The following is a 26,619-nucleotide window of genomic DNA, read 5'->3' as shown; positions in this document are numbered from 1 at the left end:
TCACAAACGCGGATTTATGACCACCCTTACTTTGACACAATTACAAAATTTTTTCTAACGCTGTCAGTTCACTTCATTAAGGACTGTAACTTGATCGTTACAGCCAGCTACCCCACATGGAAAACAGCCGTCAACACTATCATCATCGTTAGTTCGCAGTCAGCCAGCTGGCGGCAGCCGACGCCCATCATTCAAGTCATACTTAAGTGATATGCGGTATCATCCTAAACAGCGTATAAAACCGTGACGACAGCATTCAAGAAGAACGTGCACTTCGCCATCGAAGGTACCCGATCGATCTTTCCCAATCGTAGGGTCGACATCCCTTGATACCAGTCGATCATGGCGGGAGCGCAGAAAGCCATCAAAGTGAGTGCGATTGCGCGCCGCGCCGACGGCATTGATCGTTGATCGTTGTTGATCGTCGCAGGTTGGCATCATCGGGGGCACTGGCCTCGATAACCCGGACATCCTGGAAGAGCGCAAGGAGCACGCGATGAGCACGCCATTCGGAGAGGTACGCAGCTGTAGGTGGTCAGCGAAAGCGCGCGGCACATCGCACTGCCGGCGCTGGGCAGTCGGGCGCAGGTTTTCGGCGTGGCCTTGCAGTGTTCGTCTTTATACTGTGCTCGCAGCCAGCGATTGCTGGCTGTGGCTTCACCGAATGATCGCGGTCATTTTTCTTTCGACGAGCTGTTGCACGCGCGCCTGCCGACTTGTAGGCAATGGAGGAGATTGAACGGGAAGGGAGATTCCGTGGGAGCTAGTGGAAAGCCTGTTGGCTGCATCACGAATGTCTTAACGCGCGGCTGGCGCCCATGGTGATGACGGATCGTTTAGAGAATGATGATGTAAAGCTGCACTTATCCCTCATTAAAGGGAGCGGGATAGAGGGTGGAGGGAGGAACTACTTGAAGTAGGCCCCCTCTGTCCTCTCAGCCCACTGCAGGACGGCCTCCTGAAGGTCGGTCCTCGAGCTGCGCAAAGCAGCTGCCCTCTGCTCCTCACTAAATATTAATTGCTTGAGGAAAGGGGAAGGGGGTGCCCTGAAAGGGGTGTTTAGGGCACCCCCACATGATGAGTCTGATGGGAGAGACGCAGAATTTGCGAGAGGGAGAAAGGTAAATGGATTGATGAATGCGGGGAGGAGGTAAGGGGAGGGAAAGGTGCGAGTCTGCAGCTGTCGCCACAGAACTTCACATCTGCGCGGGAATTTGCCCATGAGTGGCGGAAAGGTTAAACGGTCTAATCAGTATTGTGCGCAGATGTCGTGGTAGGTAATAAGCCGATCCCGCGCTGTAAACGGCGCCTCCTCCGTAGCGAGGTCTGACACATCTGATTGCTGAACCTGGACTGTAAATCCTCGGGCGCTGGCCTGAGCCGCCTCGTTTCCGGCAAGGCCCGCATACGCGGGAGTCCAGATTAATGCTACAGTTTGATTAAAAGGATGGGCCAAAAGGAGGGAAACGGCTGGCTTAGAGACCCTGCCCTATCCAAAGTTATGTATGGATATTTTGGAGTCGCTAACGATACCTGATGAAGTTGGGATTGTGAGGGCCAGGGCTATGGCCTCCTCCTCCTCCGAGGAAGAGCCAGGAATGGAGGCGGCCGCAGTAGCCTGGCTGGGAGAGTTAATGACTGATATTGCATAATGATTTCTGTACCCATATTCGGTGGCACCAACATAGAGCATGTCTTTTGATCTGGAGAATTCTTTTGGAGAGCCTTTGCTCGCTGCCTCCTGCGCTCTTTGTGGTGCACAGGGTGCATATTTTTAGGAAGTGGGGGGATGCAGAGGTTCTTGTGTATGTGATGTGGAATGGTGTATTTAGTCTTGATGATGGGTGCCAAAGTGATAGACAGAGTTTGTAGAATGTGTCAACGTGTCGCTGTGTTAGAAAGTCTGCTATACTGGGATGTGAGATGGGCTTCTGTGAGTTCAGTAAGTGTGTTGAAGGTGCCAGTAAGCATTAGCCTTTCAGTGGAGGTCCGTATGGGGACCTCCACCGAAAGACTAATAGTGAGAGAGAAGGCAGACGAATAGTGAGAGAAGTCTCTCTACATATAGCATTGTCTGATATGTGTGAAACAGAGTATAGTAAATGCTAATGCAGAGTACTTCATTACAGCATCTCTCGTAGACCATGTGTTGCTTTCAGACATTAAAAGTTGAAACCCACCATTCAACTCGACTGTTCGTCCACTAAGGCCATAAAAGACAACAAACCCACGCTCCTTTGCCATGTTTTATTTCCTGTGGTGCATGTATGCTGTCCTTCATGAAAAGAAAATTGGAAGTAATCTCACATTCACTCTCTGCCTGTTTCTTACTTCCTTAATTCTCTGTGCACCATGAATAGCATATAAATCAATATATTGGCTACAAGAGTCACTGTAGCGGAGGGCTCCAACTTCCAGATAAATCCTGACCACCTGGGCTTCGTTAATGCGTAGCCACAGCAGGCTACATGAAGGCCTTTGCATTCTGCCGTCCATACAATGCAGACTGGGTGGCTGGGAATTGAGCAAATGGCCTCGTGCTTTAGCGGCAGAGTGCCATAGCCACTAGACGACTGTCTCGCATACATCTGTCAAGTGCCAAGTCTCCCAATTTCTGCATGAATTTACAGCATTCTGCTTAGCTGGCGCTAGTGCTGCAGCAGAGGCCAAAGTCTCATAACTACTGCATTTTCTTGCAGCCCTCTGACATTCTTGTATGTGGACGGATCGGCGAAGTGAACTGTGTGCTGTTGGCAAGGTGAGGCCCTTGGCTAGATAAGGGATCCACTCTTTTAGTGGACAGACAAGTCACGTGTGGTCTTGCCCCTTGTCTGTCTTGCCTGTAATCTTTGGGCTGTGCACTACAATATTCATGTGTACCAACTGTCTACAATGAAACCATTTTGTTTGTGAGTTTATTGAGAGACCATAGAGATTTGTATAAGGGCTACAACCGTGTAAGGGCTGCAGCCCCGACTTGGCAGCCCAAAATTTAGAAAAAAGTTGTCCATCGGAGAAGCAATCGCGTTTGGTGCTCCGATGATGCGGGCATGTGTCGACAAATTTTCGTGCTCTGTGCACTACCACATGCCCTTACTAGATGGCGAGAGCTGTGCGTTGACCTCTGATGCAATGGTACATTCGGGGATCCGGGGCGTGCAGTAGTCGCTGACTGCACCGGCGACCATATTGACCTAAATGTTCAGTCCCATGTAACGGCCTGCACCTCATAAACATTGGGAAAAAAAGTGCATCCCTTACGTGAGTCTGTACAGTAGTGAGTTCGTGTTGTGAACGCATGAGCGCTTGTTCATTGCTTAACATACCATTTTCCTGACAGAATAATGAACTTTAATTTGCAAGTACAGCACAACTCCTCTTTTTATGCATTCTGTAGTCTGGTCTCTGTCGTTGCACTTCAAAAAATCGACATGAACACAGACCAATTCGCTTGAATAACCGTCTTGTTCACACCAGTTATACTTTTTTTGCTCCTGCTCTCTGTAACATGCTAATGTGACCATCACTTTACACTGATACGGTTTAAAAACTCTATTTTTTAAATTTTGTGGTAAGAGGTTTATTTCTAGGAGAGGAAACGAGAACCAGATTTACAGTTCTTGAATTTTGCACCAGAACCCCACTGCATTTCAATGTGACATCACAGAATTTAAATTGTTATTTTGTTTAGGCCGTTGTAACATAGCAGAAATTCAAAGAAACTTACTAAATCCAGTCTGTTGCTCCTTTAGAATACAGTGGGGTCTGTCTTTATTGAAGAAAGAAATTACCATATCCAAGCAGACACTGTCTAAATCCACGACATCATGGAGAAATTGTGCGCTGTAGTCCTTGGTTGCCTACAAATCATATCAAAATCTAACCTTTGTATATTAGCTTGCTGTGCACTTTTGTGGCTCATGATTTATAGTGTGACCTGTCATACTTATTTACTTTTGTGCTGTGTTCAGTGTGGTAGCTCTGTTTTCAAAGGTATCCACAGCCCAAGTTAGTTTTGTGTAAAACTTGTAACCGTGTCTTTGTTCCCTTCATTGTTTACTGTAACCACTTTCCCCTTGTGTAATACCCTAACGGGCCCGTAAGGGCGAAATAAATTATGGTGATGATGATGAAACTGGAAGCTGAGAGATATAAGTTGCACTTAGACATTGGAAGTTGAGGAAATGATTGAGAGAGAAGCACTCTAGCTGTGGGGTGGCTGGTGCTATCGGCTTAAAAAGGGCTACTGACACATGTTTTTGAAATTGTAGAAATTATACGACGCATACCTGCCATGTTGGCATAGTGGGCTTGGCATAGCACTGCTAAACATGACAGCGTGGGATCGAATCTTGGCCGTGAAGGCCACATTTCGATTGGGGCGAAATGCAAAAGCCCTTGTGTTCTGTGCATTGGGGGCAGGCTAAAAAACCGCAGGTGATCGGCATTAATCCGGAATCTTTCACTACGGCGTGCCTCGTAATCGTATCCTGGTTTTGGCGTGTAAAACTCCAGAATTTAATTTTTTTAGTATACCACATGTTTCTCACACATAAAAGGATGACACTTAACAAGTACGAAGGTAGGAAAATGCTGATAAGGCATTTTAATTTGATACTAAAGTTGGTCTTGGAATTCTGGAGCTGCTGTCGTCTATGTTATATCATCATGTCATGAAACAGAACACAAATTGCTGCCTTTGTGAATTGGTAAGGCTAGGTATGATGACCTAGCTCGTAAAAGAATGACTAAATGTGCTGCATGCGTTTAATCTTGCTGTGCTCGCATGTGGCAACCACAGTGATCTCAGGCATGGAGCTAGCCAGTATGTCATGGTGTCGTGACATATCCACCTCCCGAATGCAGAAACCCACATTGTCGTCATAGAAACATGTATTATAGTACCTTATTTAGTGTGCTCGGACCCTGGCCAGTGTTTCTTTCTTTCTAGTGTTTAGTGTGCCTGTAATGCATACGCATGGCAAATAAACGTCATGTCAGTATACTACTTTAGCTAACCATGAATTACCAATATACGGCTGAAGAAAGGTCTATTGTTTTATATATAAAGCTGTGTTGGATCAAATAGCATATGAAAAATATCAAAGGGACACTGTACTACATTCGTATGGATGAAATTTTATTGCATGATTCTAATTGAAATCATGTTAACTCCAGATGTTTTCATAATACCCATGTGTGTTTGTAATGTACTTCATATGGGTCTGTTTTTCCATGCTTATTAAGAGTATGTTATGTGCAAAAAGAAACAACTCAAGTAGTGTTTCCTTAGCTGGAATTCGTGAATGTCTCAGAATGGTGTGTACATGTGCAAAAGTCCCTCAAAGCGAAGTTTTAAGTTTTTTGCGGTATTACGCACATGGCAGAACATGATGGGTGTGTGCAATGTTGCCAGTGTGCGCAAACGAAAGCCTAATATTCGTATTTCATGGCAGTTTTATCTTTTAAACTTTAATTGCTGTGTTTGTGTAGGCGGCTAAATCATGGTATTCCAGATTTAATCACCTGGAGTGAAAAGGTCAAGTTTGCTGAGTGGGTGACGGTGCCGAGCTTGGTGAGCGTGCCTCATGTGACCTTTATGACTTCTTTGCTGTCTACGAATGTGACTGGTTTATTAGCCTGGTATTTGTGGCAGACGGTCAAAATGGGCCCGTGTTTTCGTGGGGCTCCTATGTAGAGCCAGAAAAACTGTCAGTAATTTTGTCATGTTGTTCGTCTGTCCCCACTGAAACCCTTCTTGCATATGCAGGCACGGCCGCAAGCACTCCTTGATGCCGTCCAAAGTCAACTACCGGGCCAACATCTGGGCGCTCAAGGAGCTGGGCTGCACCCACGTCATCGCCTTCACCGCCTGTGGCTCCCTGCGTGAGGAGATGAAGCCGGGTGACATCGTCATCCTGGACCAGTTCATCGACAGGTACGCTTGCCAACAACAGCTCTGGATGGAATGTGCATGAAATTGATGTCAAAAGGCAATATTTACATCCCGTGTAACAAAAATTTCCCTTGTTTAACTGTTCAGCACTGCCTTTCTGGCTTTCCTGGTGCGTGTCACATGTCATAACTAATTAGCATCGTGTTTATTGTCATGTTTCTCTGGCAGGACTTGCCAAAATTCGGCCACGGTGGCCTAGTGGCTATGGCATTCTGAGCTCGATGTTGCAGTTTCAGTTACCAGGCACAGCTGCCACGTTCTGACAGGGGCAGAATGCCAAAACATTTGTGTAGTTAGACTTAGGTGCAGGTTAAAACAAACCTGGGTGGTTGAAGTTAATCCAGAGTTCACTGCTATGTTATCTCCCATGGCTAACGCGTTCCTTTGGGACATCAAACCTCGTAGTTTCATTTGATTTGATGTAGAAGTCGCTAGATGAAGAAACTATCTGTTTTTATCTGCAACTTGATCGTAGCTTGGTGACACGTCACCAGTTGTAGTGCTTTTGCCATCCTTATCTGCTTCATTCAGTCAACTACTCTTGTAGTGCTGCTATCCTCGGTTGAATTTAGGGGGCCCTGTGACACCTTTTTCATATGGCAAATCAACCTGCCTAGTTGTTCTTTGATCCCTTATGAGTGCCTGAGCTAAATGCAGCAGATTCCTGTTAATTTGATTCCTAGTTAATTTGATAAGCCGGCGCCCACGCATTTCTATGGGCCCAAACTTTCGTTGCTTTGATCCTAAAATTGGCCTTCGCTGGATAAGTCAGCAGTCACCTGACCAGTCAGCACGCACTTGCCTTACGCCTATAGGGACCCCGACAGCGACCCCATTAGTGGCACAGTCTGTCTCGGCTGAGCTTAGGGGACAGTGAATGCGTTGAACACACGTCACCTCTAGTCGAAAACGGCTATTTTCGGCCCGCCCTCGGAATATTTTCAAGCAATAACCGTAGCTCAGAATGCCCGATTACATTATTTACCAGACTCTAACGTGTGCCTTTCTTGATTAAAAATATTAAAAAATAAAAACAAAGGCCATCGAGGCGCGATCGGACGCGCAACCAAAACCACCTTCGCAATGGTCATATGCTTTACCGCATAACTAGGATGTATTGCGGCGGAACTGACTTAAAGAACCGTGTGGCGAAGTTCACTTTAGAAAACCTGCCGCCAATTTTTCAAGCTAAAAATCGGGTGCGCGTTCGATTTTCACTTCGTTTAGGAGCTTAAATTTCATTGCTATGTTAGTTTTCTACTTCGGACACATTGAAAGTGGGCGCGTGTTAGAACGGGGCAAGTAATGCCAAATGAATCATGACGTTTTTTTCCTGCATCCTGCCTTATTCGACCCGCCGTATAATTTTATCGATTTCGTCGGTCCCATCAGGGTCTAACTAACGGAAGGTGACTGCAGTAAATATTATTCTTGCGAATTGATCTAGTCAGGATGCGGGGGATGGAGCAACCCAAACATTGCTCTGCATAGGCATACCGGCTCAACATTGAGTTCAGCGGGAATGACGAAAATGAGGAAAGGGCTACGAAAGGTCTGGCTGAGTTGGCGTTGGCTTGCCGACGACTGCGCGATATGAAGCGCGTCAGCTTTTTTCTTGAAAGAGATTCGTGCCCGCTGCATAAAAAAAAAATTTCTAGGCTGTGGGAATGCCACATGCAAATTGTTTTTCCTGTGACTGAAGTTCGTTTTGGTGATATCGGTGATATGTTTGTGCGTTGTTACACTAGCCTTGCTTCAAGATCAGATCTTGGCCATATCATGAACGCTGCAGCCATTTGCAGAAAAGGAAAGGCGTGTCTCATCACATTGCATGTTATGCACGTGCTGGCTTCCAGAGTAATTGTAGTGACTGCTGGTCCACCTGCGATGCATCACGATGCTGAAACATTTATCTACGCCTGCAGTCATGGGCATTACGGAGACCTAGTACCGGTACCAGTAACTGTTACACTGGCATTATTGGAGGCGACAACGTCTGTGAGATGTGGGCAATAGATGTCGGAAGGTGGTTCCAGCCACTCTTAGGTTAGGGGATAAATAATTCAAAATGTGCATTAGTACAACACGTGAAAATACCAGCATTGGGACAACAGTCAGTGCAGGATGAAAACAGAAGTTATTAAAGAGAAAAGTTCTTTCAAAGCTGGGTTGATGTAATTTAGAACATTTATTGAATATCCTGAAAATGTTTTAAGCACAACGTTACAGTACACAATAGAAAGAACAGGACAAGGTGCTCACTCACCTTGTCCTGTTGTTTCTATCATGTGCTATCATCGCACTTACAAAGTTTTCAGGATGCAAATCAACCAACCAGCCTGATTGAACATTTTGTTGCATTTATGGAATAGACACAAAGGAGAACAATTATGGCATAACAGCATGTTTGCTTAACTGAAGAAATGCTGGCATTATAGAACTAATCAGACTAGCCTGATTTCTTTATATTTTCGGCAGCATGAAATACTGCTGCATGTAAGATGTCAAACATAAGGCACATGCTGCAGTGTTGACTGGACCGAGACTTGTAAAGTGTAAGTTTAAGATTGGGTGGATGAAATTTTTAAGGGCAGGCCGATTACTTTTGATGACTGCCAACTATGCCATCACTGTCACCTCTACCAAGCAGCGCATGGTTCCTATAGCAGGCACGCGTTCACCCAATAGACCCGTTTCTCGATTTGCAAGTGCAATTTTCTGCGCTGCGCGTTTATGGAACTGATGGTTGCACCAGCCAGTGTTTAGGTAAGTGTGAAATGTTAGTAGCTGGCACGTGATAGAGGTCCATAAGCTCGAATTTCTTTAGCACGTCGGCCTGTTTTTGTCTGTCGTGTCCGTGTGACAATGCGATCTCGGAGCAAAGAAATAATTTGCGAGAGACGTGGCTACGACTTGCGCTGGTGACATGTGCAGAACGACCAAGCGGGAGACGACCTTCTACGACGGGAGCAAGGACTCTCCGGAGGGCGTCTGCCACATGTCGGCTGCATTTCCTTTCCACGAGGGGCTTCGCGAGGTGGGTTGGCCTGCCTATCTATCGTAAGGGGATTGGATGTGGTACCCATGCTAGGGGATGGCAACGCGACATGTTGCTGAACTAACTTTTATTCCGACACGTATTTGAATGAATATAGACTACAGCATCAATGGAAAGTTTAAAAAAAAGATGTTTTGTTTTTTGTCTTCTTTCGTATTCTTTTATTGCTGTTGTGACTATTTCTTCAGATGCTCATCAGAATGAAGCTTCAATTGTAAGTTCGGTGCTGTGTTGTGTCGCCCAGCTTCGTCTTGTGTCCCTGTTGCCTAGTGCTGGTATCGCATCATGTCCGGTCAGCAAGCCCAGTGCAATGTATTTTTGTAATAGACTGCTCTTATTCATTTACTCCTCACATGTGCAAAACAGTTAAAAAAAACAAAGAAACAAACCCAGAAAAATGTAAAGAGAGAAGTTATGCCAGCACAGCTATTTGCATGTTCAATAATTAAGCTAGGAATCCTGAAATAGTTTTAGAAATGCAGAATAAAACATTTGAGATGTGTGTAGCTTTCAGCAGCTACATTATAGACAAGAACACAGCTGCAATATCGCGTCTCACACGAAATTTTAGCTATGCACTGGAAGTTTTAAAGTGCCACTGAGGGAGCTTTTTCTTTCTTTTTTCGAAGTCGCTCGCTATTAGAGGACATAAAACGAATTGAAATGGCATGTTGCCAGGCTGCCAGGAAGTGAGCTTCACTGCCAACGTAGAGACTCTGTCCTTCTCCCTTGACTAGCATCTGCAAGTGACGTTCCTCCCCTGCCTTTTCTTGTACCAGAGACGAGGGACTGCGTCATGTTTATGTCCCTAGCCCCATCTCTTTTTGCTGTGCATCGCAATCTGTTGGCGGTATTCCGCACTGTCCACTGGATTATCTACTGAGGTCACGTGTCATAACTGGTGAAATCGCAGGTAGCGCATCTTACACAGAGGCATTTGTGCATGTGACCTTGACTTGAGCTGGAAATGGGGGCTCCATTGAGAAGAAGGGCTCACTGGCTTTCGTTTGAAAAATTCATGCGTTATCACACTACGCAGCAGTTGGATATGTCGAAGACACAATTTACAGTGCATGATCTAGGCATCATGCTCGTCAGCTTGCAATGCCCAAATCTGATGAGGGGGCCTTTTGTGGGGGGCGCTAAAGATGACAAGATCTTTGGGCCTGAAGAGCTCCTTTGTATTTCTCTTTTTTTAGACCATTTGATTTTACCATCATCTAATATTATGTTACCCAAATTTGCGTGGTCCGCTGACACAGTCACGATGCAGCTGAAGCTGGGCAAAGATGACAAAGTGCTTCTAATGGCGGCACCGACGAAGCCACTATACGCTGCCTGGATCATAGCAGCCTGTGAGGTTTCAAATTCCCCCTACAGCACCTGAAAGGACTGGCAAAAGGCAAACTTGCTTAGACATGTAAATCGGCTGCGGCCTATTTTGGGGGGTACCATCAGGAGAACTAGCTGGCAAAGTTGTTATATAAGGCGTCGCTGCCTGCAGCAGTGCCATTAGAAGGTGCGTGCTTGGAGCTGCCTAAAAGAAGGAGAAAGAGGATGGAAGAAATGGAGAGACTGAGTAATGTCTCCATTGATATCATGCTGAATAATATGCACAATGTAACATAATTGGCGACGAGGATGGGAAAGCCTGGGAAAAAGTTGCTATCGACATTGTGGGACCTTTCACGCAAGCTCCAGCTGACTGCCGATTTGCCATTACACTTATTGATTATTACAGCAAGTGGCCAGAGGTGGCTTTCGTACGGGATGTGACCCCGTCTACAGTGAGAAAATTCCTACTTGAAGTTTTCGCAAGAGAAGGATATCCACGTGGTGTCGTATCCTATCATGGACCACAATTTCTTTCAGCGAATTTTGAAGATTTTCTCACAGAGCGCGGAATCACACATTTTACAACTCTTCTGTGTATTACCCGCAAGCTAATGGTTTGGTTGAAAGATTTAACAGGGTATTAAAGTCATATATTCAATTAGCCTTGTTAGAACGTCGTGATATAAGAAGAGCAATGTTTGATTACCTGCAAACATATCGCTGTACGCCTCATGCGACTACTGGTGTTGCTTAAATGATATTGCGCGACATAAAAATGACACGGACGTGAAAGAAGACGACACACCAAGCGCAAACTTTCAACTAAGTTTATTGTGCCACTGCGTCATTTTATACATGACGCAGTGGCAATAAAATGACGCAGTGGCACAATAAACTTAGTTGAAAGTTTGCGCTTGGTGTGTCGTCTTCTTTCACGTCCGTGTCGTTTTTATGTCGCGCAATATCATTTAAGCAATGGATTACCAACTTGCCCGGAATGCTGCTCTCATTAAGTTCATTACTGGTGTTGCACCCACTGTTCTTCTTCATGGATGCCAACTTCGAACTAGACTTGACATTGAGGGATTGCCTGACAAATGTTTCAGCATGGACCGTTCAAAGGCACTACAGCAGTTGAGAGAGCGCATCAAGAACAAGCAAATGAAGTCGAAGAGCTACACCGATGAAAGACGCGGTGCCAAGGAACCCAACTTCGTCGTTGGTGACTGTGTGCGGGTTAAATTAACTGCAGTTCATGGGAAGCTATCTTCACAGTTTTCTGCTCCCAAGAAAATTATTGGAAAGTGCAGACCCACCTCTTACCTCTTGGAAGATAAGCATGTGTGGAATGCTTCCAAATTAGCGGCCGTTCACCGGTACCACTGCTGTCATGAACTGGTCACCGGCATCTGATCATTAAACTATAGAGGCTCTAAATCATCTGTCACAACCTGACACATCAAGCGCAGACAATGCACCCCTGAACCCTGAACCACCTGCTGCTGGGCGTACGCAACAAGCTTCGTTTAATAATTTGCCAGGATGCGAAGCAAGCGTGAGGAGAAGCGCCTGCAACAAGAAGACACCGAAGCTGCAGGACTTTGTTAGGAAGTAACGGACAACTGTTTTCTTTTTTTTCAAGAGGGAATATGTTATATATAAGGCGTCGCTGCCTACAGCAGCGCCATTAGAAGGCGCATGCTTGGAGCTGCCTAAAAGGAGGAGAAAGAGGATTGAATAAATGGAGAGACTGAGTAATGTCTCCATTGCTATTGTGCTGAGTAATATGCACGATATAAGAAAAGTAAATTTTTACTTTTCAACTTGTCCATATTTCATCCGTGAAAATTTTGCACACCCTTGAATTTGTAACACTTTGTCGTGAACTTCGTGCAACAGTTGTGAATATAGTGTAACCTTAATGGAGCCCGAAAATAAGAGGTTTTACACTGAATCATTGTCAAATAGATGACATATCGACATCTTCTTTCTACATGCTCCTCCTCTCAACCTTTCATTCATAAAAAAACTTATTTTGTACACATTTTGCCATGTACAAAATAAACCTTTAGTTGAAAGTCAGCATTTGTCCTGTAATACCATCCTTTGTTCATTGTTTACTAGTACTCTATAACCTAAGTTAATCATGTCAAATAAGTTAGCCTGTCATCACATCCTTATAGAATACTTAAGGTGCTTTCCCATGTTTGGGCTGCATAGGAAATGTTCTTGACGTTTGCAAGGTTGAGTACTTTCCTCTCTCTCTCTCTTTTTTTTTTCAGATGAATTGTAGCTTTTCTTTAACTGTTGAACAATTAACTAGGCCCATGCAGACACTCTCAACTTTCATGAAAGCTGGTGCGGGAACTTCAGAATGGTGTTGTCACTCATATATTTCACTGTACACTACAGGTGTAAGCGCTTGTCAAATCACTTATGCTGTGGCATTCGTGCCGGCAAGTAGAATGCTGTAGGAACGACGTATGGTTTAGGTGTTCGTCAGAGTGTTGTCTAGATACAAGGCAGGTTTAGGTACCATAGCTGGTTTTGGTAGCACGATGACACAAGGCCAGAGTATAATGTGCTGTCAGGAGACGTGCTGTCAGTTTGTCGTGGTCTTTTTTTTGCTTGCTTTTGCGTGCCTCTGTTAAATGCTTCAGTTATTAGCATGTTTTCGCCTTGTCTTTTGCTGATGTACTGTTTTCTCTACTCTTCTGCTACTAGTACATACTACTATAGCTATATAGTACTAATAGGGCTACATACAGATGAGAAAAACGAACTGCTTATTTGTCCTCTCATTGTCATGCTATCAAAACCAACTCTGAATCCATTCCCACTTGCCCATTTTTATGTCCTTTTGCAATGTTTTCTTTTACTACGTTGGAAAATATTTTCAAGGCCCATGTGACTGCATGCCACTGCGTTTGTTGTTGTCATTGCAGGTTCTCATCAAGACTGCGCGATCCCTAAACATCCCACATCACGAAACAGGCACGGTGGTGACCATTGAGGGCCCGCGTTTCTCGACTCGCGTCGAGAGCTGCCTCTTCCGCTCCTGGAATGGTCACGTGATCAACATGACTACCGTGCCCGAGGTGCGGCCCTGCTTGTTTTAGACGTTGATAGTTCTGATGCAAGAAAAGCTCTTTCGTGTTAGAAAAAAAAAAGGGATGTGGTTAAACGGATGCTAATGAAAACAAGTTGAACTATATAATAGGAAATTCTGTTTGTTTCATCCTTTCAAACCATAATCTAACTGAGAGCATAAGCTCAGTGAAAGCTAACCTAGCATTTGTCCCACTAAATGTTCATCGCAAAGTTGCCAGCCTTTCCTTGCTTCATAAAATTTTCTATTTTACCATGCTTAAAATGGCCTTGGACTGCAGCTGCAGTACACTTCAAACTGCGTTGATCACTGAAGTAAGGTAAACATTTATTTGTGTTGCACAAAGACTTTGTTCCAGTCCTTCGACTGCCATGCTTCCCTAAAGAATGGAACCACCGTCCGCCAGGTGCCATAGCAGTCATCGATAACAAACTTCTTTCTTGAAACATTGTCCAGTGTTGCATAATCAGGAGTATCGTTGCACAATTACCGCATATTTAACAGGGATAGGCGGGCTAGTTGGTGGTCATTATTGGAATGCATCATGTAACCGCACAAACAACAAAGGACAAAGAAGGAAACACACAGGACAGGCGCGTTCTGTGTGTTCCGCGCCTGTCCTGTGTGTTTCCTTCTTTGTCCTTTGTTGTTTGCGCGGTTACATGATGCATTACAATTACCGCAGCTGGCAGATTCCTTTTTAATGCCATTTGCTTTGTGACCACTCCCCACTTTGATGCCACATGTCTCCGAGGGTATATTAAATAAGCATATAAATAAATATATATAGATTGCCCTACTGCAATGCCAAAGAGCCACTCTTTTGCCAGTAGAGACTAGAACGAATGGCAGGTGGCAACACCACCTTAGACCTAGTTAGTTCCTAGTTCATTCTTTATCGGTAAATATAGACTACACTGTGTTCTAAAAGAATGAAAGATTAGTCTTGGTCAGTTTTAGTGAAGCACAACAGTCCAAACCGACAAAAATAAATTAAAGTTTGTAGTGTTGTGCTGTAGTACCGGAGCTGGGGTTTCGGCACAAAATTAAAAAACAAACAAACAGAAATTTGGCCTTCATTTCTTCTGCTGACAATCGATCTGTTAATGTGCAATTGGTAAGAACAAAGATTTGAAAGAATATCAGTCTAAAATGATTTAGTGTTTATCTAGAATTTATTTAAACTGTTTCTTTAATGCACAGCTTTAAAGCGACGCTATATAGATAAAGATTAATACTTCAGGCTTCTACATTCTACAAGGCCAGTCTTCTCGTTTCTTAATTTTATGCTGATGGCATGAGCTTGACGTCGCCAATTTTGCTCATTTTTCAGCAGTATTCCTGCAGGAATAGCTCCCATGTTGTGACTCTACACAATCTCGAGTGCACTGTGACCTATTTTTATTCCTGCTGTTAATAGCGCAAAATGCAGACAAGAGACGAGACAAGAAGACACCACAAGCGCTGTTTTTATTTATGACCGATTAGGTAGCCTTGAGGAGGTGCTACCAGAACTGTAAGACGTCGTCGGCAGCTGCCGTGGAAATTTTAGGGCAGCACTACCTCCTGTCGTTTGTTTTTGCCAAGCGTTGAAGAGGATGTTAGATGAGCTTCACACGCAGGGTGCCCAAAAGGGGCTCACAAGTTCTGTGGCATACAACACTGCATGCATGTTGAGAGCTGAAAGAGTAGTTGCCTTTAAGGCTCACAAGTAGCCCGTATGTTATCTCGCCTCTTAAAAAGCAGTACCACACCTGGCTACTTGTTTCTGAACGGTGCTGTAGACAGAATTGTTCTTACTCTCGCATTCGTGTTTAGAGCAAGGGTGCTTAATGTCGACCCCAGCCACTGTCCGTCAGTGTGGCCCACGCGGGGACTGTGGCTTTGATGACAGGACAGCTGATGGGTGAACATTGGTGCCAAGCGTGCGAGAGAACAGGCTCAGCGCCAAGAGGCAGGGTGTTCATTCAGCCAGTTCCTGTCAGGTGATGCACGCCCCCTAGAAGCACTGCAAAATCTGGTCTATGACCAGTAACGCACTAGCGAGTCATACAGGTCTTTGTGGCAATTGTTGGCTTGTGCCCACGTAATGCAGGTCATACTGGCCAAGGAGGCTGGCCTGCTGTACGCTTCTATTGCCCTGGTGACAGACTACGATAGCTGGCGGCTGGACGTACAACATGTGAGTGGCTTTTGATTGGGCCTTCTAAGCTGCTGGTTAGCTGTTTAGCTGTGATGGTTAGCTGGTTAGCTGCTGCTTCTAAGCTGTGAAATAGGTAGCACGGGCAAATGGCACATGTAAGATGCAGCCAACTAGCCCGGTTTTGTACTTTCATGTAGGAAGTGAGCCAATTGGTTTCTTCTTCACCCTCTAGTTGACAAGGCATGACACGAGGTAAAAGATTTCTAGCAGAAAACCATTGAAGACTATACTTCCTTTATGCCATTAAGGAACATGTGTTGGAGTCGGTATCAACCTTGATTCCCTCAGTATGGGTGGTGCATAACTTCTTGAGGAGTACTAGTGTGAAAATGCCCTTGTTACCTTAGGTAAAGGAGAACACCAGTAGTGTGTGCAGTAGAAGTAATCCTTCGTGGTCTTGGGAGAACTTATCCACTTTGCGGTCATTCCGGTCAGGAACTATACTTCGTGGTTTCTGGACGCTGCCCATAAAGACCACTTGTCTGGACAAACAAGGAATAAATGAATTAGGATATCAGAATATTTATTTTATTCCCAAGGCTCTTGTACAATGTGTACAATAGCCTTAAGCTAGTGTCACTTTGGCAGTGACAACCACACAAACTGTTTTCTCTGAGGTTCTCAATGTCACTTTCTTCGGTCCTCTGGTATGAAGATCTTTGTTGGCCTTCCAACAACGGAATGTATTTCTCCTCATTAGTAAAATCATATTCAGATGCACTGAACTCCTGCGACATTTTTCGGCAAGATTCATCCAGATAGAATGCCTTCACGATGCCTTGCAGCACTAAATGCGTGCACAAATTCCTTCGAGGGTGCCGTAAAAAAATATATATACTGCCTTTGTACGCAGACGCTGCCACGTGCACTTATGAGTAGAGTTTAACTTCGATATAACCAACATGGATATAATGAACGATGAGATATAGGAAACTAAATCTACACATTTGCTTGCAAATATTGTCACAAAGTTAACAAGCAAGGCCTCGGCAAAACGGTGTTCCTTTAATAATGGTTGTCACTCGGAGAGTGTGCATTCCTCTGTGCACTACGTCGTTCTCGCTCCAGTGGCTGGAGGCCACAGGTGCCATCTTGTCTCTCGTCATTTCTCCCCTATCAAAAGCGACCGTCCCGGTCGGCTGGTTACAATAAAGTGCATGAAGTGGTAGGACAGCTCTAATGGCCAATGGGGTCACAATATCAGTGTAACAAATACAGTCGAGCCCACTTATAGCAATATTCAACTGCCACGAAAATTCCATTGCCATAACCGGGTTGCATGAAAAAAATCAAAATAGGGGGACGGCATAGCTGCTGTGAGAAAACTATAATGACAGGGAGGCCAATGCCCCTTGCCACCCCCTTCCTCCATCTGGCTGCTGATTGTGTTGACTCGTTTAACTGCTTAGCTCCGTTTCCTGTGCACTTTGATCGCATCTAACAAGCCTTGGTTGCTGGCATACAAGAATGGTGCTACTCTAACAACTGCAAAGAGGGGTCACGGGCAGCAAGTGACATGCGAGCTCCACCGAGGCATTGCCCCAGAAGACCCCAAAAGTGGCCTTTTAAAAAATGTGAGAAGGCTGATGCGGCAGCTTTTCAGTTCGAGAAATCCAGAAAAACTGCAGGGGCGAGATCGCCACAATCACCTCGCCATGTACTTTTCGCTAGCTTGCACGAGAAAACCCCATGTCCGTCAGCGTTGGTTGCTTTACGTGAAGCTTGCCGACAGCCTTCTCCGAGGCATCCAGGCGCTCCACATAGTGCAGCGGAAGGTTCCTCGTGAAAATGAAGCCCCGGAGGGACTGAATCATCTGCAGGGCCTTGGCTCATGGGTTAGGAGCACTTCATTTCCAAGTCTATAGCATTGTACTTTCTTTTTCACCAGCAACGTCGTGCATTGCCGATCATCAGCGGCCGCAACAGCCATCTTCCGTTTAGGCAGCGAGTCAAATGAGGCCGAGAAACCATGCGTTCAGGAACGACTTTGACACAACCATCAATGATGAGCACGAGGGACTTAATTAGTTGGCAGTACTGTGCAGAATCAGGGGCCAGCGAGCGATCAGCACAGTTGGCACAGTTCATTTGTGTTTTGGAGGGTGATGCAGTGTACAGCTACGGGTGCAGCCCATTCGTGTTCGGAGGGGTGGAAGGGCGACAGGAGAGATGCGCGCGAGGCTGGCGAAGCAGAGAAGGCTGGAAAACACGTTCTATTTTATGACTGCGCGGCGACCATTAGGGCGGAGGGCGATCTTGCAGCGGCTCGAACTTCTTTTTCTTTTGAAGGATTTTGCACTCCACTACTTTTCGGCACGGACACCCAGCAACCAGACTTCATTGTTATAACCGATAATATGGCATGGGGGCATTGTGTAGCAAGCAGGTTATTTCTCGATACAATAAATACTACAGTTGACGGTGCAGCAGCTTCTCGTTATTATAACCGGTGTTGTCATAGGTGGGTTTGGCCGTGCTAATAACAAACATCTTATAGTATAAGGAAAGTACTTATGTTGGGTGCGACTTCGTTACGACGAGATTGGGCTAGTTGAAAAGGCTCCCACACAAAACAAACAGCAGATGCAAGCATGTGTGTATCAAATGCTTGCTTGACATCTGACTGGAACTGATCTTTTTGCAAGTCATGAGTGGCCCAGCACATGACTGCAAGGGAACCGATTAGCACCATGTGCCGAGGCAAGCTGGCTGCATCAAAACACTCCTGGTTTAGGTAGATCTAAGATGGATTGTAATGCGGTCATGCGCAGGTGGACGTGGAAGATGTGCTGCAGACAATGCGGCAGAACAGCAGCGTAGCCATAAAAGTCCTGCGTGCTGTTCTCCCCAAGGTCGCTGCCATCGATTGGAGTGCTGCAATAACGAAGGCAAAGGTGTGTGTGCCTTTGTGCACGCTCGTCATTTACTAATGATACATTGGACTGACCACATTCGAGCACTCCGGCCGCACTCTCGCCTTCTAGCTGTTCCAACATTACTCTTTTCCAACCAAGGTGTTCAATCTCAGCTGTTTCAAATGAACGTCCAAGCATGCTTGATACCTAAAAACAAGAACAAAGACAAATCACCTAATGATTTCAAGAACACAATGAAATTGCATGCAATATCATTTTAAGAATAATAGTGCATTGACGTTTACTGCTTTGACACGTTTCCTATTCACTACGTGGTAGTAATCTGTTACTTGCAATCTTTTGCTTAGGTACTGTATAATGTCTTGTCGATTTTGTATAATCGGTTTTATTTCGTATTCAACGTGTGTGTCGATTACAAAATTGGATCATGTTTTCTGTTTTGTGCACATGATGCCCATCTGTAGGGCAGGGTATGGGTGGCGCGGGCCCACGTCAGGCCGACATATTCTGCCGTTAGTGTCGTCATCTAAGACTGTCTTTGTGTCTAAAGAATTCGAAATAAATGCATACCCAAGACTGGAATCAGAGCTCGACCAATGCGGTAGGAGTCAGTGAAATGTAAAGCCATGAGCAGAAGTGTACGGATTGCAGGCTCGCCAAAAAAAAAAATATCTTCACAATTCAGGTACACGAACTAAATTAATAGGCGCACCGGAAAGCTCCCAAATGCCAAGTTTTGAGTACAGTCTTCATTCTATTTCAGTTTACATCCATAGGCAGAAATAACATTGGCTTTGTCATGGAATCCCTGGTCCATATACTGCAAAAGTTTATGGACTGCAGGACCCGAAGAATTGAATTTTCAAGCAGTTGCGACTGTAGTTGGTAAAACTGTATGACAATGTTGTTTGCATATATGTACTACTACTAAGCTGTAGTCTCAGCTTTTCCTTGGATTCTGCGGTCCGTAAGCTTACGTGGCCGACGCTACAAGTGTTCATAAAAGGGCAGCTGCTCCCTTTCTACTTTCTGTCGGCATGGGTGTGATCCTTAATGGTTTGAAAAGCAAATTGTTTGCTTCGGCTCTTGCGATTGGTTAAAATTGCACTGTCGTTGACACAATTTCGATCAATCACATGAGGGAAAGCGAAGTTTGCTTTCCGAACCGTTAAAAGATCGCGCGGCATGTTTGTGGTTGTCATTCACCAGTATTAAAAAATCCTGCTTCAGTGGTTTTTTCCTGTAATTTAATTTACTCACATGCACGCTGTCTCCGTCTCTTGCAGGATGCCGTCGCAGAGGCAATACTTAAACATGTGCCACTACTGTGACGACAGCAGGGCTAATCGGTACCCTGCTCGACAAATAAAATGGATTAACTGAGCCCGAGTGCAGTGGAAACTGGTCAAATGTACCACAGGCATCCGTCTGTGTGCTTGTCATTCACTGCATACCTACAGCAGGCCTTTTGCGGTTCAATTCCATGAATTTGATCTTGACGAATTCGATGGAAATAATCAAATCATCCGGCTGCTGGTGAACTTAAAAGGCATACGAAAAGGACGTCCGAATAAATGGTGTAGTATTTACCCGGTTTGAAATTTAGCAAATTTTGAAAGCGGAGCTTCCTATGCCAGCACCCCCCCACACACATGCACTTTGTGGCTGTTGTTTTGCCAAGCAGACAACTTAGCCGCTGTGACAAAAAAATCTAGCATATCTGTGTCTCTTGACAATCACCTTTATAACACAATGCACCGTGCCTCAAATTCTGGCCATAAGGAATACGACAAACCCTGCCAAATCTGCCATCCTGGAATGCTGGCCAATCTCGAGACAAGGTTTTGCAGCAAAGCTGCACGTGGCTAGGGCATATCTGCTGTCTGCAAACAACCCGCGAGCTAGCTCGTTGGCGCCCCTCTGCGCAACCTGTGAACGCGCTCGTGCCACTGCTCATGCGTACGCCCTCGTAGTCTCCTTCCACAGCTGGCTTCGTTGCCGCTCTTCATTCCAGCAAGACTTTCACTTCTATCCTATCGTCGTAATGGGGAGGCTGCATTTACGGGGGGGGTATGAGCCTTTCATACCCCCGCAAGAGGAAACTATCATCATCAGCAATGGCTCGAGCATTGTAGTCTTCCACAGCTAGCTCCTTTGCAGCTAATAATTCGGGCATAGAATTTCATTTGTGTCACACAAATGGGGAGGCTGTGTTAAAATTTACGATGGTATGAACCATTGCTTAAAGGGGTACAAGCCATTCGTTGTCTTGTGACGGATGAATTTAACAACAGAGGTGACAAACGAATGTGTGTGTGCCTATTGTCGCTGTTACCACTGATCAGGACAATAAATATGCCCACACCTTTGTTAAAAATTCTGTCACCTCTGCGTCGTGTACTTAACATCTTCGCTCGTCAGCCACGTTCACATAGTAGAATGGCTCAATTTTTTTGTTGCCGTCTATGGTTCGCAACAAATTGCCTTCTTTGTGAAACCATTGCTTTTCATATTCCACATTTCTCGAATCGCTTCCTTGCAATTGCCTCGGCTACCCTGACGCACGCCAAAAGTACACGACACAGTTCTGTTGCTATCCGAGCATCTAAAATAACTTAGCTTTTGTAGTGGAACATTATCGCAGACATTGTGCAAGATAGAGTTTCTGGCATGAGATGCATCCTCATTACCCTAGCCTCGCACAGATAGATGCTGCAGCCATTAGACAAAACTGGGTTCAGGCACGTGCACGCTGACCAGTGAAGTTGAATTCCAGCGAGGGCCAATGTCAGGGTTGAGCTATCCATGGGTGTGGGCTGCGTCTTTTGACCAGGGATGAGTTAACGGAAGTCTACTGTACGATTTCCAAATGCAGCATTTTCATAAACCCCTGTGGCAAAGATCTTCCTCCTCTGTTTTACTTACACAGTCTTTCTCTTCTCTTTTTCAGGACGAGGCCACCCGGGCAGTCATGAAATGAGGCAGCCAACATTGTTTCGTTGTTTATATATATCTTTTTGGTTATTGCGTGACACACAACAATGCTAATCTGTACACTGCTAGACAAATAAAAGAGATGGAATGTTGGGCCCAAGCTGGAGGCATGCATGGTAGTGGGCACCCAGCCTAGAGCCGCACGTGCGAGTCGGCCATGTCGATGCAGATCTTGAAGTACACGTATGGGTAGTACTCCTGCTGCCCCATGTTCAGGCCGGGAATGTCCTGCGAATGAACAGCCGAAGATCCGTTCTCAGAGATGTTGGGTATACCTGGCAAGCTGTGAACTTTAATGTGTGTAAGACTTCTCGCCAAAGGCCAACTGCAACAAAATTTCGGACCACTGGAAACCTAGCTTCAGAGAGCGTAGATTACAGCATCCTCCGTGGAAAATTTGTTTGAAATAAGAGTGGAGGCATTGCAAGAAGCTTGCAACAATAGACAACAATGTCAATGACAACAAAACTAGGAGAAGAAAAAAAAAAATGCCGTCATTACGGCTTGCCAGAAATGCTGAAACCAGAATGTAGAAAATCAGAGCACTGCCTAAAGCTTGACCCTTTGAGTTCATGCAGCACCCACAGCGTGCCGAAAATCTTGGAGGCCATAGTCCAAGATATGTGTCGCACCCACGAACCACAAGGTGCAGTCTTCAGCTAAGACGCTATTTGAAGGCTGTTAATAAGAAAATTAGAGCAGCCCTGAGGCTTTGCCAAGTTTGTTTTAACAGTATATGACATTTGCAGACAGCGTATACGAGGTGAACTTTCGTTGCACTTGGCAACGGTCATCTGTGAGCTGTGCAGACTCACATCGACGGGCCCCTGGGCAATGCTGGTGTCGAGGTGGCTGTAAAGCTGGTTCAACACCTCGCGCAGTCGCTTGGCCGTTTTCTTCTGTGGCTGTAGCAGCATGCCCTGGAAATTCACTGGCAGCCCATACCTGCAGTGTCGTTACGGCAGTTAAGGGTCGGGCTGTGAAACGGCCACACATCAAAAGCGTGCAACCTAGTTAACAACACTTTGTAAAGGTGGCTGCTCAGTCTATGGCAATGAGTTTCCTACAAAATATTACTAGAGGGAACTCTGGTGCTAGTGTCTATGGGAGCTGGAAGCATGGGAATCAAGGTGCATACAGTTAAATGTCGTTATAATGAACTTTAATACACCGAACTTCTCGATATAATGTATTTAACTTTTTATAACTTACTGTCTATAAACTACCACGTACTTTGAACCTCAATATTTAACGAAGTGTGTTTATGTCCGATTTCAATATAGTTAAGTTTCATTGCTGCCACGAAGGAAATGCGAATTACATGCGACTGCTTGTGAAAGCGCCTCTCAAATAGCAAGCTGTGATCCCAATCAAACGAGGCACCTCTTGCTTGGTATGCTTCACAGCTGTGTTGCAGCGAAACTATAAAGGCAAATACTGCAAAGTGAATCAAAAGCGTCTTAACAAAGTAGTCAAGGCGTTACCAGGTACTTCCTGAACAGTACACAAGCTGGTGCACCTCGCTATTCATTTCACCAGTGCAAGGCGCAGTAGCCATATTCATTTTGCCTGGCGCAGATTTTGTGCAGAACAGCAGCACTGCCTGTACTTGTGGGAGAGGCAGTGTGGTGCTCGTGCAGGAGCTGCCTAGCCAGTTTTGTACGTGCATTTAACTGGCACTGATCCGCAATGAACTAGCTCGCGAAGCGCAGGGGCAAACTGAGTGAAGCTCGCGCGTGAACACAGCTGGTTCTCGTGGCTTCTGGGCGGCGCCTTCGTCATTCATCATCAGCAGCCTGCAAAGGCACCTCACAGGCTTTCTTAACTGCAGTAACAGCCCAGCAGGCTTCTGCACCATCGTTGCCAATGGCCCTATTATGTTTATGTCTACAGAAAAACTATTTTGCTTCTCATGTGGCTAGCAGATACCCTCCCTGCTGAGCCAAGCAGCAGGCCTAAGTGGAGGCTGCGAAGTTCAGTTTAACTAAACTTGCAGTTCGTGTTGAGCAGATTTCTTTAGCAATGGGTCACCAACCAAATGTCAACGTACAATTGATACTCGATTTAACGAAGTGATGACTGCAGCCAAATTATTTAGGAAAATCGAGTAAGAGGTCTTTCGGTCCTTCGAAACCTAAATGTAGCGAAACCTAAAAGGCACCACGGCATTGCGTTTACCACTAACCCATGCCTGTGCATGTAAAACGTCCACGAGGGCGGCCCAACTACTGGCGCCCCTAGCGCCACCTGGTACGCAAAAACACTAGTGATTGCCGAGTCCGTTCCATGCATGGGCACAGCGTGCAGCCTTGTCAAAATAAAGCTATGGCTGTGACTAGAGTGCCTAGGTGTAGCAATGCGACGGCGTTAGAGTGCAAGAAGCAATCTGTGTCAAAATTAGAAAGAAATCACAGCTTTTTCTACTCATTTATTTCTGGAAAAGCTTTGTTAAATCAGGTTCATGGCAACACTGAACCTTATGGGTACTTGCCGGGAAATGTAGATTTCTTCGTTAGATTGCAAACATCGTAAAATCGGGTTTCGTTAGATTGAGTTTTAACAACTGTTTCCCATATCTGACGATTCAACTTGGTGTTTGTCTTAATGGGAGCGTACTTTATGTGCACCTCCATCCCATCTCAATCAAAATGTAGCCAGGTATCATCAAGGTCGAGAAATGAACGCACAACACGATGCGTATTGCCAGAGCGCAGCAGATGCCGAGCGACCGCGACAGAAACCACACGGAGGCTTGCGAAGCTCACCTCAGAACCGACTCCACAAACAGCCGCAGGGCCTTGACATGGACCCAGGCAGTGAAGGCTTCGCTGAAGTTCACTTTCAGCCAACGTATCAGCAGCCCCTGCAGCAGGAATCACTCATGCTTGAATGAATGATGGTAGAGGAAACGGTAAACATAATCGTAAACACATTATGTGCCACTTTATGCAAAAATCTGGCGGCAGCGGCCGTGACCAAAAGATGGTACCAAAAATGGCTGACGGCGCAAGGAGTAAAAACATGACAAAAACTGCTTGCGTAGGCTTCACATTTCTCAGTGAGGTTCTGTAAACATAGTAGATTAATGGCTTTGAAAACAAAATTTCGTATGTTTCGTTCTGGGTGGCAATCAAATCCGGGCTTCCAGGATACAAGACGAGCGCGCTTTCCCCGACGCCATGGTGGCTACACGGTTTTGGCTGACTAAAGGTGTGCCTAATTCATGTGTTCGCGAACGCATTCATGCGTGCAATGAGCACGTTGTGACATTCAGAGGTCAACAAACAGTATAATGCTTTCGCATTCTCACACGTAGGCAGTCTTAAGTGTAGCTGTACAATTTTTTTCATTCAAGAGAATTTTTGATGAATACAATTAACCCTTTCAGTGTCAATGACATAAATATGCAGCGCCGCAAACAAGTCCAAAATGGTCGATGCTGTCTGTACGTTTAAAAAGCATGCTAATTTCCTAATTTTTCTTTTCCTGGCATGTGCTGGCAGTATGCGGGAAATACAGGGAACTTTTTTCTTGCGCCTCCCTCTCTAGGTTTTCATTGCATGGTTTGTCTGCTCCAGCGCGTCTATATACTACCGCTTGTGCATTGGCGCATGTGCATGCAGGTGGGGGGGTTGTTTGGGTTTTGTTCTGCGGGCGGTTTCGGCTTCTTGCGCTCGCAAAACTGGTGGCTGTCTAGTTACTAATCGCTCAAAGGGCGACCACTTGTTACTTGCTCGTTTGTTGCTCACAGAGGTGCGCATGCGCGAAGGATGCCGCCGTGCATATGTTTCCTTTTTTAGAGACTCGCAAAAACTGTCTCTGGTTGGCGATAAGATGACGGATTAGTGGAAGGTTGTCACACATCTTGCTTTTTTGACGGGCGCACAACCACACAGTTTTCTTGAGTGTGCTCACCTACGTATTTTGATTATGCTATGGATGTAAATATCAGTATAAGAGGAGGAACATTTGAGACTTGCAAAATATTCACGTATGCGCATTTTCCTAAGCCTTTGAACTATGTGCATAACAATGCATCAGTTTTTTAATTCTTATAAGTTCATTTCCTTTCTTTATTGTTGTTATGCATGAATAAACAGTAGATACATACCAATGCTCAATATTTATTTCTCGCTTTAGGTCGCCCTAGAAAACTTATGGTAAATTTTTTTCGGAAAAGGTCCCTCTGAAGAATTTAAATTTGCAATAAAAAAAATCGTCCCTGAAAGGGTTAAGTGCCTTTTTTCCTCTGAAACTAATGAATTGGGGACGTTCTGTTGTACTGAATACCGATGAGCTTCTCAGTTTACTAGTGGACCTGCATTTTGCGGCAATCTTTTATTTATTGCACAGGAAGTCGATTTCCAGTTTTCTCCAAAATACAGAAGGGCTATTCCGACTTTACAGCAGGCGGGCTATCTAAGGCCAATCTGCACAACAGATGAAAGACGGCGCATCGTGTGGCTTGATCACTGCACCGCGCATAGCCGGTGCAGACAGTAAAGAGCAGGCATCGTCCGCGCTGTTTTATTGTCAGGTTTGACCCAATTTGCCACCTGCAAAATGTTCCAAAATCTGGGAGGTCATGGCCGATTCACGTGAGGCACCCTTTCCCACCTGTATTCACTTTCTGCACACCTTTTGTGCCCATCGTTTAAACTCAAAACTGGTATTGTTATGGGCTGCACCAAGCTATGAAACGAGACCGTGTGTGTCTACAGATTGTGTAGAGAAGCAGAGACCACCATACTGCGTGTCACACAGATGGCAGCGGTGAACCACTTTATTGCCATCTCGTGCAATCGCTTTCCTTTGTCAGCCTCCTCGAGTGTTGCGTGGCTGCTGCGAATAGATATGCATTGATTCAGCACCAAACTTTATAGCGCTATTAGGCTTAATGTCCTGGGAAGTGTCGCTGTCAGAAAAATTAGCTGCTGGCTGATGTGGTAATGGACTGTCGCTGAATGCTTGCTGCCTTGGAACACTTGACAGGAGTGCTTGCTGCTAGTATGTTCGTACGAATGAATCATCGGTGATCAGTCCCACTATCACGTGTGAGAGTTAGATTGACGGCTGCGCACGTATCGG

General features: G+C 45.3%; 2 protein-coding genes across 3 annotated transcripts in view; one reads left to right on the top strand and one right to left on the bottom strand.

Moving 5' to 3' along the window:
- The first annotated feature begins 147 nt into the window (after positions 1 to 147).
- Positions 148 to 21,631, top strand: Mtap (Methylthioadenosine phosphorylase). 2 transcript variants are annotated; one of them, XR_012823425.1, is made up of 10 exons: positions 148 to 369; positions 431 to 517; positions 2,700 to 2,758; positions 5,771 to 5,938; positions 8,891 to 8,993; positions 13,295 to 13,447; positions 15,554 to 15,640; positions 18,433 to 18,555; positions 19,824 to 20,394; positions 21,488 to 21,631. XR_012823425.1 is itself a non-coding variant. In XM_075673088.1 (9 exons), the coding sequence occupies exons 1-9, from the start codon at positions 343 to 345 to the stop codon at positions 21,515 to 21,517; spliced, it is 837 nt and encodes a 278-aa protein (XP_075529203.1). In that variant the 5' UTR covers positions 149 to 342; the 3' UTR covers positions 21,518 to 21,631. The 2 variants fall into 2 exon arrangements, 1 of the variants encoding a protein (XP_075529203.1); XM_075673088.1 differs by lacking the exon at positions 19,824 to 20,394 and having other exon boundaries at positions 149 to 369.
- Vha44 (V-type proton ATPase subunit Vha44) overlaps positions 21,527 to 26,619 on the bottom strand; it is a 25,576-nt gene continuing 20,483 nt past the window's right edge. The window contains exons 11-13 of the mRNA XM_075673087.1: positions 24,297 to 24,394; positions 22,347 to 22,476; positions 21,527 to 21,759 (exon numbers count right to left, since the gene is read on the bottom strand). Of these exons, the coding sequence (XP_075529202.1) occupies positions 21,664 to 21,759; positions 22,347 to 22,476; positions 24,297 to 24,394 (324 nt within the window). The 3' untranslated portion in view covers positions 21,527 to 21,663. The remainder of the gene's footprint in view (positions 21,760 to 22,346; positions 22,477 to 24,296; positions 24,395 to 26,619) is intronic.

The sequence above is a fragment of the Dermacentor variabilis genome, chromosome 10 (assembly GCF_050947875.1).
Source record: "Dermacentor variabilis isolate Ectoservices chromosome 10, ASM5094787v1, whole genome shotgun sequence".
NCBI classification, from domain to species: domain Eukaryota; kingdom Metazoa; phylum Arthropoda; class Arachnida; order Ixodida; family Ixodidae; genus Dermacentor; species Dermacentor variabilis.
This window is presented reverse-complemented; position numbering and strand designations above follow the sequence as displayed.